Source organism: Platalea leucorodia, assembly GCF_965183815.1.
Source record: "Platalea leucorodia genome assembly, chromosome: 26".
Classification (NCBI taxonomy): Eukaryota; Metazoa; Chordata; class Aves; order Pelecaniformes; family Threskiornithidae; genus Platalea; species Platalea leucorodia.
In genome coordinates this window covers 1,077,410-1,092,663 of record NC_138848.1, presented here as the reverse complement: position 1 = coordinate 1,092,663, position 15,254 = coordinate 1,077,410, and the positions used below count along the sequence as shown (strand labels likewise).

General features: G+C 63.9%; 1 protein-coding gene and 1 long non-coding RNA gene across 3 annotated transcripts; one reads left to right on the top strand and one right to left on the bottom strand.

Moving 5' to 3' along the window:
- The first annotated feature begins 1,184 nt into the window (after positions 1-1,184).
- LOC309600845 lies at positions 1,185-3,756 on the top strand. The gene is made up of 4 exons (XR_014230477.1): positions 1,185-1,279; positions 1,980-2,277; positions 2,629-2,802; positions 3,592-3,756. It is a non-coding gene; the product is annotated as an uncharacterized lncRNA (long non-coding RNA).
- Positions 3,757-6,167: 2,411 nt separating this feature from the next.
- SAE1 (SUMO1 activating enzyme subunit 1) lies at positions 6,168-15,064 on the bottom strand. Of its 2 annotated transcripts, none has more exons than XM_082333614.1 (9): positions 14,955-15,064; positions 11,995-12,106; positions 10,991-11,164; positions 10,002-10,144; positions 9,687-9,786; positions 8,126-8,231; positions 7,451-7,595; positions 6,673-6,742; positions 6,168-6,384 (listed from the first exon to the last, which is right to left on the bottom strand). In XM_082333614.1, exons 2-9 carry the CDS (start codon positions 12,073-12,075, stop codon positions 6,292-6,294), a joined length of 912 nt encoding a protein of 303 aa, XP_082189740.1. In that variant the 5' UTR covers positions 12,076-12,106; positions 14,955-15,064; the 3' UTR covers positions 6,168-6,291. The 2 variants fall into 2 exon arrangements, with proteins under 2 accessions (XP_082189740.1, XP_082189739.1); XM_082333613.1 differs by lacking the exon at positions 14,955-15,064 and adding an exon at positions 14,536-14,660.
- Positions 15,065-15,254: the final 190 nt, after the last annotated feature.

The window sequence follows — 15,254 nt, the reverse complement described above, 5'->3', positions numbered from 1 at the left end:
ATAGCCGTACCTATAGCCATACCTATAGCCCCTGTACCTATAGCCCCGGCACCTATAGCCATACCTATAGCCCCGGCACCTATAGCCCCGGCACCTATAGCCATACCTACAGCCCCAGTACCTATAGCCATACCTATAGCCCCTGTACCTATAGCCCCGGCACCTATAGCCATACCTACAGCCCCAGTACCTATAGCCATACCTATAGCCCCTGTACCTATAGCCCCGGCACCTATAGCCCCGGCACCTATAGCCGTACCTACAGCCCCAGTACCTACAGCCCCGGCACCTATAGCCCCGGCACCTATAGCCCCAGTACCTACAGCCCCGGCACCTATAGCCGTACCTATAGCCCCGGCACCTATAGCCCCTGTACCTATAGCCCCGGCACCTATAGCCGTACCTATAGCCCCGGCACCTATAGCCCCTGTACCTATAGCCCCGGCACCTATAGCCATACCTATAGCCCCTGTACCTATAGCCCCGGCACCTATAGCCCCGGCACCTATAGCCCCGGCACCTATAGCCGTACCCACGGCCTCACCCCCGGTTCCCGCACGCTCGCGCGCTCCGCTGGATACAGCGCCGCCGCGGGCGCTGATTGGCCGCGGCGCAGCCGGCTCCGTCCAATGGGAGCGCGGCGGCGGCGGAGCGCGGGGCGGGGGGGGGCGGCGGGAGGGCCCGGGGAGGGGGGGGCGTGGCCAGGGGTGACCGGCAGGTCAGGGGTCAAAGGTCGCGCGTGTGTGTGTCCCCCGTGTCCGCGGCTGCCACCCGTGTCGCGGGGGGGGGGGCAGACACGGGGACACGCGCGGCCCCCGGCGCCTGGTTGGCCCCTTCCCGCTGTTACCGGGGCGGCGGCGGCGGCTGAGTGGCTGCGGCCGCCCCGGGACCCGCCCCGGCCGTGGGGGGCGGGGGGCGGACACGCGTGGGGGGGGGGGCACCCGTGGGGGGGGGGGGCACGACACCGGGGACGGGGAACCGGTGGACGGGGGGGGACACCGGGGGGGAGGGGAGGGGGGTGCTGGGGGGTGCCCCCCCCCCACGCCCCGTGTGTGTCCCCCCCCCCCCACGCGTGGGATTTGGGGGGGGGGGGGGGGGGATCCCCGAGCCGCCACCGCACAAGCCCGAACTTGTCCGGGGGCGGGGCGGGGCGGTGACGTCACGGGGAGGAGGGGGCGGGGCCCTGCCCGGAGCGGGCAGCCCGGCGCGCGCTGCCAGACCCCAGCCGGTGCCGGTGCCGATCGCGACGAACGCCCCTCGCCCGGTTCATGCAGCTGCAGTGAGTGGGGGAACGGGGGGGCGTCCACGCGTGAAAGGGGGGGGGGGGCACACGCGGAGTGGGGGGGGGGTGGGCACGCGTGGGGGTCGTGGACCCCCCCCCCTTCCCGCTCTCCCCAGCCTCACCCCGGGGGGGGGGTGGTGGGGGGCGCGGCGTGGGGTGGGGGGCGCGGCGTGGGAGCGGGGGGTCACGCGTGGGGGTGGGTGGGGGGGTGCGGAGGGGGGGGGTGGGATGGGATGGGGGGGTGGGGGGGGAAGGAGCCCGTGGGGTGGGCGGCGTGGGTCGCAGCGGTGGGTTCCGTGGGGCGGAGCTGTGGGTTGCGGGGGGGGGGGGGGTGTCTGCGTGGGGAACACGCGTGGGGTGGGGTGGGGGGTGGGGGGCAGCACTGTGTGGTGGTCCGGGCAGCCCCCCCCCCCCACCGTGGAGGAGAGGGAGGAGTGGGTGCAGCGTGGGGAGGGGGTGGAGGGGGTGGGGGGGGGTCGCCCCACGGGGGGGTCCCACGCGTGTCCGTGGGGCGGGCCGGCGCCTCGGGGTCGCTGCCCGGTTTGTTTACAAACACCGCCCGCTCCCGTGGACGCCCCCTGGTGGGCGCGGGGGTGGGGTGGGGGGGGACGACACACAACGGCGTGGGGGTCCCACCACGCGTGGGGCTTCACCCCACTCGTGTCCGTGTCCCGTCCCCCCCCCCCTCCCTTTGCAGAGCCCCCCGGGTGCGATGGCCAGACCGCTGCGGGAAGGGAGCCTCGCCGAGCCCCCAGCCCCCCTGCCCGTACCTCCTGCCTGCGGGGGGGGGGGCCCTGCCCGCGCCCCCTGCCTGCGTGGGGGGGGGCCCTGCCCGCACCCCCTGCCTGCGTGGGGGGGGTCCCGCCGGCCCTGCCCGCGCCCCCCCCCCCGCCGCCACCCCCGCCTGAGCTGCGCCTGCCCCGGGGGGCCCCCCCCCGCTTTCCTCCTCTATCGATACGGGACGCGGGCACCCCACGCAGCCGCCGCCGCCCACGGTGAGTCCACGCACGCGTGGGGGGGGGGGGGGGGGGTCCCTACACCCGTGGGGGGGGGGGGTCCTTACACCCGTGGCGGGGTCCTTACACCCGCGGGGGTCCCTACACCCGCGGCGGGGGGGGGGGAGCCGTGCTCCGGTTCCTGTTTTGGCAGGGGGCAAGTCAGGGCATGCCCCCCCCCCACTCCCACTCGTGTTTTTTTGGGGGGGGGGGGGGCACGGGAATTGTTTTGGGCACCCCCCCCGACCCCGGGTGTCCTGGTGCAGGCAGCGCAGGCAGCGCTGCCCTGCCTGCTGCTTGGGGGGGGGGGGGGGGGGGGAGCTGACTGCCCCCCCGCCCCCCCCCCCCCAGGCGTGTTTCAGCCCACGGAGGACGGCGACCACGAGGGACAAAGTGGGGGGAGCCGGGGGGGGGGGGGCCGTGGCTAACGGCCACCTCCCCGGAGAAGCCACCGGCCCGGAGCAGGAGCTGGGGGCCCGCCTGCGCCGCCTGGGCGATGCCTTCCAGCAGACCTACGAGCAGCAGGTAAGGGGGGGGGCACCCCAAAATTGGGGGGGGGGGCACCCCAAAATCCCGCCCCCCCCCCCCCATTCCCAATGGTTTCCCCCCATTCCCAATGGTTTTCCCGCCGTTCCCGGTTTTCCCGCCATTCCCGCTGTTATTCCCCCTGCTTTTTGCTCACTGCGGGGGGGGGGGGGGCACCCCGAAATTTGAGGGGGGGTCCCAAAAATTGGGGGGGGGGCTCCCCTAGGGACGCTGTGGGAAGGGGGGGCACCCCAAAATCCCACACATCCCCCCCATTCCCGCTGTTATCCCCCCCATTCCCAGTATTATCCCCCCTTGCTCATTGCGGGGAAGGGGGGGGGGGGCTGTGATTTGGGGGGGGGGGGGCACCCCTAAATTTGAGGGGGGGGTCCCAAAAATTGGGGGGGGGGGCTCCCCTAGGGACACTTTGGAAAAGGGGGGGGCACCCCAAAATCCCACTGTTATTCCTCCCCCCATTCCCCCCTTGCTCATTGCAGGGAAGTGGGGAGGGGGCTGTGATTTGGGGGGGGGCAAATTAAGTAGCCCCCCGCCCAAACTTAGAAGCCGCCGGCTCGTTTGCAGGCGCGCGTGCGAGCCAGCCGCTGACTCACAACCTATAAATAGCAGCGGGTCGAGAAGGCAGGGAGCCAGCGGCGGCGCGAAGGCGGGGGGGGGGACCCCTAAAAAACACCCCCCCCCCCAAAATAATTAATGGCCCCCCCCCCTTTTTTTAACGGCCCCCCCCTATTAATTAACCCCCCCCCCGCTAATGAAGAGCTTTGCCCGCAGCGGGAGCAGCGCGGCGGCGTTTTTTGGGGTCACCTCTACCGTTTGGTCTCGCAGTGGCTGGGAGCCGGTTACGACCTGCAGGCAGCTGCCTTGCCCGCGCGGGAAGCCAACTAGCCCTGCCTGCACTTCCGCTTGCCCGCCCCTATATATTTATTTAATTTATTAAAGGGAGGGGGGCGGGGTTTATTTGGGGGGGGGGGAGGGGGCGTGGGGAGCCCACGGGGGGGGTGGGGGGCACCCCCCCCCCCCCCCATCCATACGGTGCTCCGGGCTTCCCCGCGGCCGGCTGTATATACTGTATGTTGGAGGTGTATATAGGGGGCGGGGGGGGGGGGGCTGTACATTATATATAGGGGAGGGGGTGTATATAGGGGGCGGGGGGGGCTGTATATAGGGGAAGACGGCGGCTGTATATGATCAGTTACTTTTTTTGTACGTTTCTTTTCAATAAAATGGATTTAAGGAGAGGGGCGTGCGGCGGCCGTGCTGGGGGGGGTCTATAGGGTCGGGGGGGGGTCTATAGGGTCCGGGGGTGCAGGCTTGGGGGGGTCTGTAGGGTTTGGGGGGTCTATAGGGTCCGGGGGTGCAGGCTTGGGGGGGTCTGTAGGGTTTGGGGGGGTCTATAGGGTCCGGGGATGCAGGCTTTGGGGGTCTATAGGGTTTGGGGGGGTCTATAGGGTCCGGGGGTGCAGGCTTGGTGGGGTCTGTAGGGTTTGGGGGGGTCTATAGGGTCCGGGGGTGCAGGCTTGGGGGGGTCTGTAGGGTTTGGGGGGTCTATAGGGTCCGGGGGTGCAGGCTTTGGGGGTCTATAGGGTTTGGGGGGGTCTATAGGGTCCGGGGGTGCAGGCTTTGGGGGGTCTGTAGGGTTTGGGGGGTCTATAGGGTCTGGGGGTGCAGGCTTTGGGGGGGTCTGTAGGGTTTGGGGGGGTCTATAGGGTCCGGGGGTGCAGGCTTGGGGGGGTCTGTAGGGTTTGGGGGGTCTATAGGGTCCGGGGGTGCAGGCTTTGGGGGTCTATAGGGTTTGGGGGGGTCTATAGGGTCCGGGGGTGCAGGCTTTGGGGGGTCTGTAGGGTTTGGGGGGTCTATAGGGTCTGGGGGTGCAGGCTTTGGGGGGGTCTGTAGGGTTTGGGGGGGTCTATAGGGTCCGGGGGTGCAGGCTTGGGGGGGTCTGTAGGGTTTGGGGGGTCTATAGGGTCCGGGGGTGCAGGCTTTGGGGGTCTATAGGGTTTGGGGGGGGTCTATAGGGTCCGGGGGTGCAGGCTTTGGGGGGTCTGTAGGGTTTGGGGGGTCTATAGGGTCCGGGGGTGCAGGCTTGGTGGGGTCTGTAGGGTTTGGGGGTGCAGGCTTTGGGGGTCCATAGGGTTTGAGGAGCTGCAGGGGTGGGGGGTCTATGGGGTTTAGGAGGCCTATAGGGTTTGCGGATGCAGGGTTTGGGGGTCCATAGGGTTTGGGGGGGGTCTATAGGGTCCGGGGGTGCAGGCGTTGGGGGGGGTCTATAGGGTTTGGGGATGCAGGCTTTGGGGGTCCATAGGGTTTGAGGAGCTGCAGGGGTGGGGGTCTATGGGGTTTGGAGGGGTCCATAGGGTTTAGGAGGTCTATAGGGTTTGGGGATGCAGGGTTTGGGGGTCTATAGGGTTTGGGGGGGTCCATAGGGTTTGGGGGATCTGTAGGGTTTGGGGGTGCAGGTTTTGGGGGTCCATAAGGTTTAGAGAGCTGCAGGGGTGGGGGCCTATGGGGTTTGGGGGTCTATAGAGTTTAGGGATGCAGGGTTTGGGGGTCTATGGGGTTTGCGGGGTCTATAGGGTTTGGGGGGCTGCAGGGGTGGGGGTCCATGGAGTTTGGGGGTCCATAGGGTTTAGAGTCCATAGGGTTTGGGGGGGGTCTATAGGGTTTGGGGATGCAGCATTTGGAGTCCATAAGGTTTAGGGGGGGTCTATAGGGTTTGAGGGTGCAGGGTTGGGGGATGTCTATAAGGTTTGGAGGTGCAGAGTTTGGAGTCCATAGGGTTTGGGGGTGTCTATAGGGTTTGAGGGTGCGGGGTTTGGGGATCCATAGGGTTTGGAGGGGTCTATAGGGTTTGGGGCTGCAGGATTTGGGGATCCATAGGGTTTGGGGGGTCCATGAGATTTGGGGGGGCTGCAGGGGTGGGGGTCCACAGGATTTGGGGGGGTCCATAGGGTTTGGGGGGGTTCCATGAGATTTGGGGGGGTCCATGAAGTTGAGCGCTGCAGGGTTTAGGGGTCCATAGGGTTTGGGGCCATAGGGGTGGGGGTTTAGGGGGGTCCATGGGGTTTGGGGGGCTGCAGCTTTGGGGGGGTCCACGGGGTTTGAGACCGCAATGTTTGGGGGTCACAGGGTTTGGGGCTGCAGCGTTCGAGGGGCCATGGGATTTGGGGGGGGGCTGCAGCATTTGGGGGTCCACAAGGTTTGGGGGGGCTGCGGGGGTTGGGGGTCCATGCCTGCAGGTTTGGGGGTCCCCGAGGTTTAGGGGTGCAGGGTTGGGGGTCCCTGGGGTTTGGGGGGGCCCCTCCCTGCGTGTTACAGCCGGCTCCGGCCCCAAAATAAACCACTTTGTAGAAAGACGATTTTATTAACCCAAAAAACCCCCCCATACCGAACCACGGGGTGCCGGCCGCACCCCAAATTTAGCCCATCGCCACGGGGTAACCCCAAAATGGGGGGGCTCGAGCCCCCCCGAGTTCAGCTGGGGCCCAGACACTCCACGATCCCGTTGCCTTTGATGCCGTCGAAGAAGAAGAAGTTGTTGTGGGGGGGGTCCCGCTGGGACAGAGCCTGGGGGGGGGGGGGGCACGGGAAAGGGGGGGGCTTAAATTCGGGGAGCGGTGAATTGGGGTTCACCCCATTCCCGAAAAATAAAGCCGGGTGCCGGGGGGAGGAAGCCGGGAGCGGAGGGATTTTGGCTCCGCAGCCCAGGGTCCCCCCGCCAAAAAGGGCTGCCCCAATCGGTGAGGAAAGGGGTTTTTGGGGTGCGGGGGGGGGAAGGGTGCGGCGTGCGGAGCCCCCCCCCGTCCCCCCAAACATCGCGATTCGCCCCCCCAAAAAATAAAAACCAGCCGCTACCTTGACCACCTCCTGGCCCAGGACGCCTCCGACCACGGCGCAGACGGGAGCCATTTCGGAGAAGCAATAGCTGGAAAAAAGGAAGGGAAATTTAACGGCAAAGCCCGGAGATGCCGCGGTTTTTCCCAAAAAAAAAAAAAAAAAGCTTCCTGGTTTGGTTAAAACGCTGAGTTTTTCCCCCAAAAAAAGGAGGCGGCAGGGCCACGGCGGCGGCAGGGCCACGGCGGCGGCGTGTCCCCCCTCGCGTGCCACCCTGCTAAAAATAAGCCCCTCAAAATGCCGGCCCTGCGTCCCCCCGGCACATTCCCGTCATTCCCGGTGGGAAGCGTGTGGCAACATGCAGGCAAAGGCCGGGGAGTTCCCGGTGAAGGCGCCGGGGACCTTCCCGGGGTTGACACCGGGGTTCGGCGTCACCGCGAGGACACGAGGGGAGGGGGGGGGGGGATTTCTCCACGCGGCCGCGGTCCCGGCGGAGCCGGTTGGGATTGCTTGGGATCCCGCCGGCGGAGCGAGCCGGAATCCGGCCCGGCGTCAAAGCCACGGCACCAAAGGCCTTGGGGAAGGCGGTGAACCTCCTCCACCGAGCCGTTAATCCCCGGTGAGGATGACCCAGAGGAAAAGCGAGGCCACGCGGCGGCTCGGGTCTCCGCCGGCGTCCTCCTGGTGAGATTCACGGTGAAATGGGTGGCGGGAGCTGCCGGAGCTTCTCCGGATCCAGCGGGAAAGGAGCAAAAATGGCAAACGAGGCGCCGGTGATGCGCTCGGCTCCCCACCGCACCTGACGAATTCATCCGGCAGCAGGTCGGCGCCGACTCCCAGCGCCTCCAGGACGTCGCGGCGGATTTGGAGCAGCAGCTTGGAGTCTTCGGCGTAGTTTTGGGGTGAAGGATCCCGGCCGTTATCCGTCCGGAACTTCAACAACACTGGGAGAGGGGGAGAGAGAGGGTCACAATGTTGCCGGCTCCGGGTGCCGGCACGCAGCCGAGGGGCTGCCGGGAGTTTTGCCGCGCGGCTCTGCCGGCAATTCCGGAGAAGCCGAGGGGAGCCGCAGCTCTTTTAGGAGCCTCGAAGCGATGGCAAAGCGGGTTTGGGAAAGCTTCCCAAGGGAAGAGCCGGGCTGCGAGACGCTCCGGTGTGGCTCGGCTTTCCCCGGATGCCTCGGCGGGAGCCACCGCCGGAGCCGAAAGCTCACGGCAAAGGGATGAGTAACCGGGGCCCGAGCCGCGCGGCGGGGGCTGGCGCTGTTGGGGTCAAACTCGCAAAAAAACCCTCAAAGCCAACAACAAAAATAACCAAAAAAGCTCGGTTTTAGCGGGGGAAGCGCCCCGCACTCGCCGCGGCGGATCTCGGGAAGCGTCCGCCTGGTTTCGCGACCAGACGAAGCCGAATTCCCCCCTCGCCCCCCTCGATGCCGGCGGGGAAAAGCAACGGGAATTAAGAGGCCGGGATTTACCTTGGAGAAGGAAATAATCCGGGGCGGTGCGTTTCAGCGCCGCCTTCGCCTTCTCCCCGCTCCAGTCGACGGCCAGGGCTTCCTTCAGCGGGCAGAAAACCACTCGCTGCGAGGGGAGAGAAGGCGGCGGTGGATGAGGAGGGGGGTCTTCGGCACCAGCGCCAAGCCCCCCCATCCCGGGCGGCGCGGCCCCCCTCCCCAGCCCCGTCTCGACGGCGGCGAGGCCGAGGGCCGGGAAACAAAAGCCGCTTTCTCCTCCTCTTCATCACGGCGGGGGGAAGGACGCGGCGGCGTTCACCCCCCCCCCCCCCTTCTCCCCGTTTAGCTCAGCGAGGGGACCCGGGGACGAACACGAAAGCCGGAGCCACCGGAGCGGAAAAATAATCGGCTTTTTATTCCCGGAGGGAGGCGAGAGGAGAGCAGGATCGCCCTCACCTTCACGCCAAGGACCGCGGCAGCCGGGCGCGAAACCCTTGGGATGGCGGGAAGACGCCTCAGCGACCCGCTCGCCTAATTAAAACCTTTTAAGGTAACGCTAATAGCCCTCAGCGTCGGAGTTTAGGATGGGATGAGGAGCATAAACTCCGGAAGCTTTGGAAAAAACCGGCTCCGAACCTCGGAGGTGTGAAACGAGGGAGTTGGGAAATTCTCCGCGACGCGAAGCCCGCGGATACAGGGAAAGGCTTGCCGGAGCCCCGGCCCTCTCTTGGCATCTCAGAAACGGATCTGGAGGAATTCGCCGTATCCGAACCCGTCGCGTTCGGAATCGCCATCCCTCCCCTCCTTCCAAATCGCGGGAGGGTGACAGCTGGTTCCATCGGCATCCGGGGAATATTCCCAGACTTTCCGAGGGGAAGCTGCACCCTCTGAGCCGTGGGGGGGGGAACGAAAGGGACACAAAGGGGCGTTAATCTGCTGGCTCAGCTCGCATTCTCCTCATAGCCAGATAAAGTCGAGGGGATTTCCACTCCTCCGTTAAATTTCCAGCTGGGAGAGCAAAACAATGCCCAGGCCGGAGGCATTTCAATGTGAAAAGGTTTTGCTTCGGAGCAGATTTCGGCCCCCCAAGACATGGAAAAAACTTCCCGGCTGACTAAAAGGGAGCTCGGCTGTCAGTTGACAGCAGCAACAATGCAGCTTTGACACACAAAAAGCCGGAGCTCCCCCAGTTAAAGCTGTTTCAATTCGCCTGCCCCCACCAAAACCAGTAGAAAAGTTGCTTTATACCAGTATGGCCACAGAGGAAAGAAAAAAGCAGCGAGGTGGGAGCAGCCAGAGTTTTGGGGGGGGGGGTGTATCCCCCAAAAAACGGGACGACGCGGCTTAAACGAAGCACCGCGAGCGTCTCGCTTCTCAGCGAGGAGGGAGCAGCGGCGCGGAGTGAAGATCCAGCCGGCGAGACGCCGAAAACTCACCTGGGAAGCCGGCAGAAGCCACCCCGCTGCGGCTAAAAGGCAGCTGAGCTGCCCGGAAAACCCCTCCGGCTCTCCCTCGGCCAAACCGCCACGCGGTTTTTGGGGCTCGGAAGCCTCTGCAGGGTTTTTTTTCCCCCCTCACTCACCTTTTTCACCATGGTGGTCTCCGATGAGTCGAGTTTGGCTTTTTTGGTGTCCGGCCCGTCTTCTACGCCGGGGCTGACTTTAGCGACCTTGGTTTTCTCCCTACGGAGGCAAAAAATAGAGCTCGCTTTGAGAAACCGCAATCCTCATTCGTGCTGCTGAGCATCAGTGTTTTACAACCCTTAAAGATTTAAAATCTCCAGGGTGTCGAAAGCAGGCGGCCTCCCCGAGCGGGTGAAGGCGACCGAAACACCGACGCCCTTCTCGCGGGGCCGGTTCTCCTCTCGCCACCCGCTCCCCGAAATCCCCGGACTCACTCCACGAATTCGTGTTCCCCGAGGTCGGCAAACATATAGCCGTGGTAGCCGAAAACGTCGCCGGTGAAGAACTTGACGCTGTTCTTGTGGCAAATCTGGTTGATCTTCACCATAACGTCCCGGGAGCAGCAGGTCAGGCAGACCTGCAGGCAGAGAGGGGTTGTTCTCGGCATAAAAATTGAACGTTTACCCTCGTTTTTCCTCCTCACGGGGTTATTAGCGGGGTGCGAGATCTTCCCTGCCGTCCTGCGGCAGCGGGGAAGGTTCCGGGTAGATTTGCTGTTTCGTTCACAGCGGGGCGCAACGCTCGGGGTAATTATCAATTTTCCCCTCCCGTCACACGGGCTAATTCTCAAAGCCTTCGCTCCAGGGATAATTAGGAGGTTAGGGGATACGGCATCCCGTTTCCGGATAATTTCGGTGGGAATTGGGAGACGAAGCTAAATAGGGATATTTTTAAAGCTCAGGGCCTGTCTATCGTGGGAGCGGAGCAGGATACGCTCCCCGCAGGGCCACGTTGTTATAATCGGCGCTTTACGTTCCCCTCAACGGCTCCTGCCGCCCTGCAAGGCCTGGATGCTTTCCTCCTCCTCCCCTCGCTTTCAGAGCCGCTGCCGGATTTTTCACCATCCGGCAGGAACGCTGAGTTGGGAAGCCGCGTTGGCTGCGGTTCCTACAACTACCAGCCCCGTCGCACCCCCAAAAAAAAAACAAACAACCCCAAACCCCAGGCAGCCGCTGCCTGATGCGACCTACGGAGGAGACCAGAAGGGGAACAGATGCCGTTTGCAAACAGTCAGGCAGCTCAACCTGTAACCGCAGCGCGAAAACTCGCGCCGACAACAGGCAGGCAGCTGCCCGCGGCTCAAGGATTGACGCTCTCAGCGCTAACGCAATCGGAATTAAAAAAAAAAAAAGCAATTAGTGAGGAGACTTAATATCAGCAAGCCCCTTCTCCTCCGACCTTTCTCTCCCCCCGCCGCACGTACTGCGTCGAACTGGGTGAAGAACTCTTTGGGTTTGCTCTCCACGCTCTCGGGGTCGGCTTTCACGTCCACCATGGGATTGAGGTTCTGCGCCCGCTCCAGCGAGGCTTCGGCTCTGTTACGGCCCAAGGAACCCACGGGGATGAGGAACTGAGCTCGCGTGTCCTCTTGGGAAACCTAAAACGGGAGAAAACGGAGGGATGAGTCTTCCCGCGGACACAGGCAGGGTGGGAAAAGCGGGTGCTTCGCAAGCGGGAACTCACGCCTGGAAGGGAACGGTTAAGCGGTGCCATCCTCGCCGCAGGAAAACTCATCGCGAGATAACGGGAGGGGAAAAAAAAAAAAATCTCTGGTTATTTCGCGCTGTTCTTGAATCCCCCGCAGCTTCGTAGCTCGCTTCTCCCCGCTCCCGAGCTCGCAGCTCCCTCTTGCGCCGGAGGAGACGCCACGCCGTGACCTAGAGGCCACACCGGCGTGAGAAACACGTTCAGCCGGCGCTGGCGACGTTTGCCGTAGGGCACAAAGCTCCGGATCGGGAATTAAACCCCACCGCAGAGTCTGTTTAGGGGTTCTGGGGTTCCAGGAGACTGGCGGCGGGAGCTTCGAGCCCCGCATCTGCTTCGCACGCGCCCACCAGCCCCCCATAAAACACGGGAAGGGACTGTCCAGACGGAGACGGAGGGGAGAGGGCTGGGTCGGGAGCAAAGCCAGGCGTCCCCAGAAATAAGCTGGCTTCTCCGAGCGGGGTGCAGCACCCGAGGACATCCAGAAAGGGACAGGGGAGGCTGCGGTTCAGCCCCCAGCTCGAGAGCGGGCGGAGGAGCGCAGCCTGGCGTTTAGCTGCCACGCGAACGATTGGAAACACAAACTCTACGTGCCCCAAAATAGAATAATTCCACCCCAAGCAGAATATTTATCCCAAAAAACAGCGAGTCCTCCAGCGCTGGCACCGTACCGCGCCGGGACGGGTCTGGGAGCTTTGCTAACCAAAGCTGCGAGCTCCTCACCTGCTGATGGTCCAGCATGGTCAAGCCTTTGACGCCTGCCAAGATGAGATTCTTTGCCACTTCTGCTCCGAGACCCTTCATCCCCACCAGCAGCACCCGGGAAGCTCGTAACCTGCGGCGGAAAGACCCGGTCAGCGTTAACGGCTCGGCTGGGGCGAAGGGGAACGGGCGCTCGGAGGGAAAACACGGCGGGTAAATACGGCTGGATGGGAAAGCCGCGCTCCTCGGCATCCCTGCCTGGGGAAAAGCGGGTTTAACACAATTTGGAAGCAAAGAGAGAAACGCGCAAGGCTGGCAGGAGCGGGTAATTTGGGAAAATTCACAGAGAAAAAGAGCGTTTGCAGCTTTGGAAGAGGGAATAACACCGAAGCGTTGCGCTGCTTTTCAGCGAACGCGGCGCGGGGGTTGTGGGTTCACTACAACGCACGCTTCGGGGTGCCCAATATCCCCCCCAAAAAAAAGGCTGGAGCTCCTCCTCATATAATTTATTGTAATTAATGGGAAATTAATACATTTTGGTGTATACTTATGCCAGCACAAAACTGCGCGTGCACATTTTACGTCTTCCAAACAACTGACCGATGCGTTTTCCTCTCCTTTTCTAATTTAGGTATTTAGGTATTCCCCTTGGAAGTCTGTTATCGATTAGTCCGTGTCGGTTTTCCGACAAAATCAAGTTTACTCAGCACCGAGCGACAATCCGGGCTGTTAAACAGAGAGACTCCTGCTTTTTTGGCCTATTTTCACGCCCGTTTTTATCTGCATCCAGCAACATCATTATGTTCGTCCTCATATTTTGGGGTTGTTCCACCTTCTCCCGAACAAACCCCATCGCTGCTTCCTGGGGAACACCTAAGAAATTGGAAACGAGCAGAAATCTGGACAGACCGGAGAAAAGGACCACAAAAAATAACTTGAAAGCTGAAAAAAAAAAGCCCTTATAGAGAAAACAGGGGCTGAGCAAGAGGGTTTCTAGCAGGGAAAGACCCAGGAACTGGCGGGTGGGAGCAGATGCTTTGAAATTCCAGCTGGGAATGAGTTGGAAGCCGTTTACCTTTCCCGGCCCCCCCCAGCTTCAACTCCAGGAGGCACAAATTCCACCCAAATGCGCACTACAGCGAGTGTGGCTAAGCCTGAGTTTTGCATGGAGTCAGGCAGAGACCCCACAGACCCCCGCAAGCCCCTATAGACCATATACGCTTACGTACCCACTGCTGGCCCCTCTCTGAAGCCCCTATGAAGCTCCTGAGGACCCCCCACAGTGGCTACAGTCGCCACAGAAGCCCCTACAGGGCCCTCCCACATGCTGTAGGGTCTCCATAGGCCCCCACAAGCTCCTATAGGGTCCCACACACATTGCAATGCCCCCCCAGGCCCCTATAGCGCCCAACACAAGCTCCTATACACGCCCATAAGGCCCTCCAAGGCCCCCCTCACACTGCAGAGCCCTCCAAGGCCCTCACAAGCTCCTACAAGGCCCCCATAAGCCCCTCCTCACATTGCAGGGCCCCTCCAGGCCCCTATAGGGCCCCCCTGAAGGTCCTACAGGGTCCCTCACAGGCTGTGGGAACCCCATAAGCCCCTCCAGGCCCCTATAGGGCCCCCCACAAGCCCCTCCTCACATTACAGGGCCCCTCCAAGGCCCTAGAGGCCCCCCACAAGCTCCTACAGCATCCCTCACAAGCTGTGGGGCCCCCACAAGCCCCTCCAGGCCCCTCCAGGACCCCCCACAAGCTCCTCCAAGGACCTTCTCATATTGCAGGGTCCCTATAGGGCCCCCACAAGCTCCTACAGCATCCCTCACAGGCTGTGGGGCCCCCACAAGCTCCTACAGCATCCCTCACAGGCTGTGGGGCCCCCAGAAGCCCCTCCAGAAGCCCCTCCTCACATTGCAGGGCCCCTCCAAGGCCCTAGAAGCCCCCCACAAGCTCCTTCAGGGTCCCTCACAGGCTGTGGGGCCCCCACAAGCCCCTCCAGGACCCCCCACAAGCTCCTCCAAGGACCTTCTCATATTGCAGGGTCCCTATAGGGCCCCCACAAGCTCCTACAGCATCCCTCACAGGCTGTGGGGCCCTCACAAGCCCCTCCTCACATTGCAGGGCCCCTCCAAGGCCCTAGAGGCCCCCCACAAGCTCCTTCAGGGTCCCTCACAGGCTGTGGGGCCCCCACAAGCCCCTCCAGGCCCCTCCAGGACCCCCCACAAGCTCCTCCAAGGACCTTCTCATATTGCAGGGTATCTATAGGGCCCCCACAAGCTCCTACAGCATCCCTCACAGGCTGTGGGGCCCCCACAAGCCCCTCCTCACATTGCAGGGCCCCTCCAAGGCCCTAGAGGCCCCCCACAAGCTCCTTCAGGGTCCCTCACACGCTGTGGGGCCCCCAGAAGCCCCTCCAAGCCCCTATAGGACCCCCCAAAAGCCCCTCAAGGCCCTATAAGCCCACAAGCTCCTCACAGGCCGCAGGGCCCCCAGAAACCCCCCACCCCGGCTCCTCCAGGGCCCCTCCCCCAGGTCCCTCCTCCGGTTCCCCAGCCCCACTGACCGTTTCTGGGCCTCCAGGCCCCACAGCCGGATCTGCCGGTCATATTGTGCCGCCTCCTCCTCGCTGATGCCGCCGGGGCCGCCCTCCTCCTTCTCCACCATCCCGCCGCCGCCTCCGCCGCCGCCTCACGGCCGGGGCAGCGCCCCCTGGCGGCCCGCCCAAACCCCGCGCGGCACCCGGCACGGCTCCACGTCCACCGTGGGAGGGGAGGGGGGGATCCACGCCACGGCCCGGGGCGTTCCCGCAACCCCACGCCCGCTCTGCCACGGAAGAACCAGCTCGAGCGGCTTCTCCCGCCGTTCTCTCCCCGCGTGAGGGCGTGCGGCCGCGTCGCTCGGCTAGAGACCACCGCGTGGGCGCTCAGTTCCACAGCCCACCCCCCCCTCCCTCCCGCTCAGATGGACTCATCCTCTCCTCACCTCCTCGGCACTTTTCGGGCTTTCCCGCCATCTCCCGTTCACCTTCGGCAACCTCCGTCACCTTTCGCTGAGGGAGCGGAGGGGGGAGCTCGGCTTTTTCCGGCATCGCTCGGCTATTTCCGTCACCCCCTCGGCTATTTCCGGCAACGCTCGGCTTTTTCCGGCCTCCGTGCGGGGCGCTGCCTCGGCGCGGCTGCGTGCCGGCGGGCGCCATTTTGTGTGCCTGCCCGTGGAGCGCGGGGCGGGCGGGCGGATAAGCCGGGCCGGGCCGTACCGACCCCCGCGCTGTACAGTGACTGT

What these genes read in the sequence shown, in the direction of transcription:
- SAE1 (XM_082333613.1), bottom strand. Translation starts at nt 14,636, where the DNA reads ATGGTGGAGAAGGAGGAGGGCGGCCCCGGCGGCATCAGCGAGGAGGAG. An exon ending in GGCCTGGAGGCCCAGAAACG is followed by an intron (nt 12,107 to 14,535) that starts GTCAGTGGGGCT and finishes TTTCCGCCGCAG; the next exon opens with GTTACGAGCTTCCCGGGTGC. An exon ending in CCATGCTGGACCATCAGCAG is followed by an intron (nt 11,165 to 11,994) that starts GTGAGGAGCTCG and finishes CTCCCGTTTTAG; the next exon opens with GTTTCCCAAGAGGACACGCG.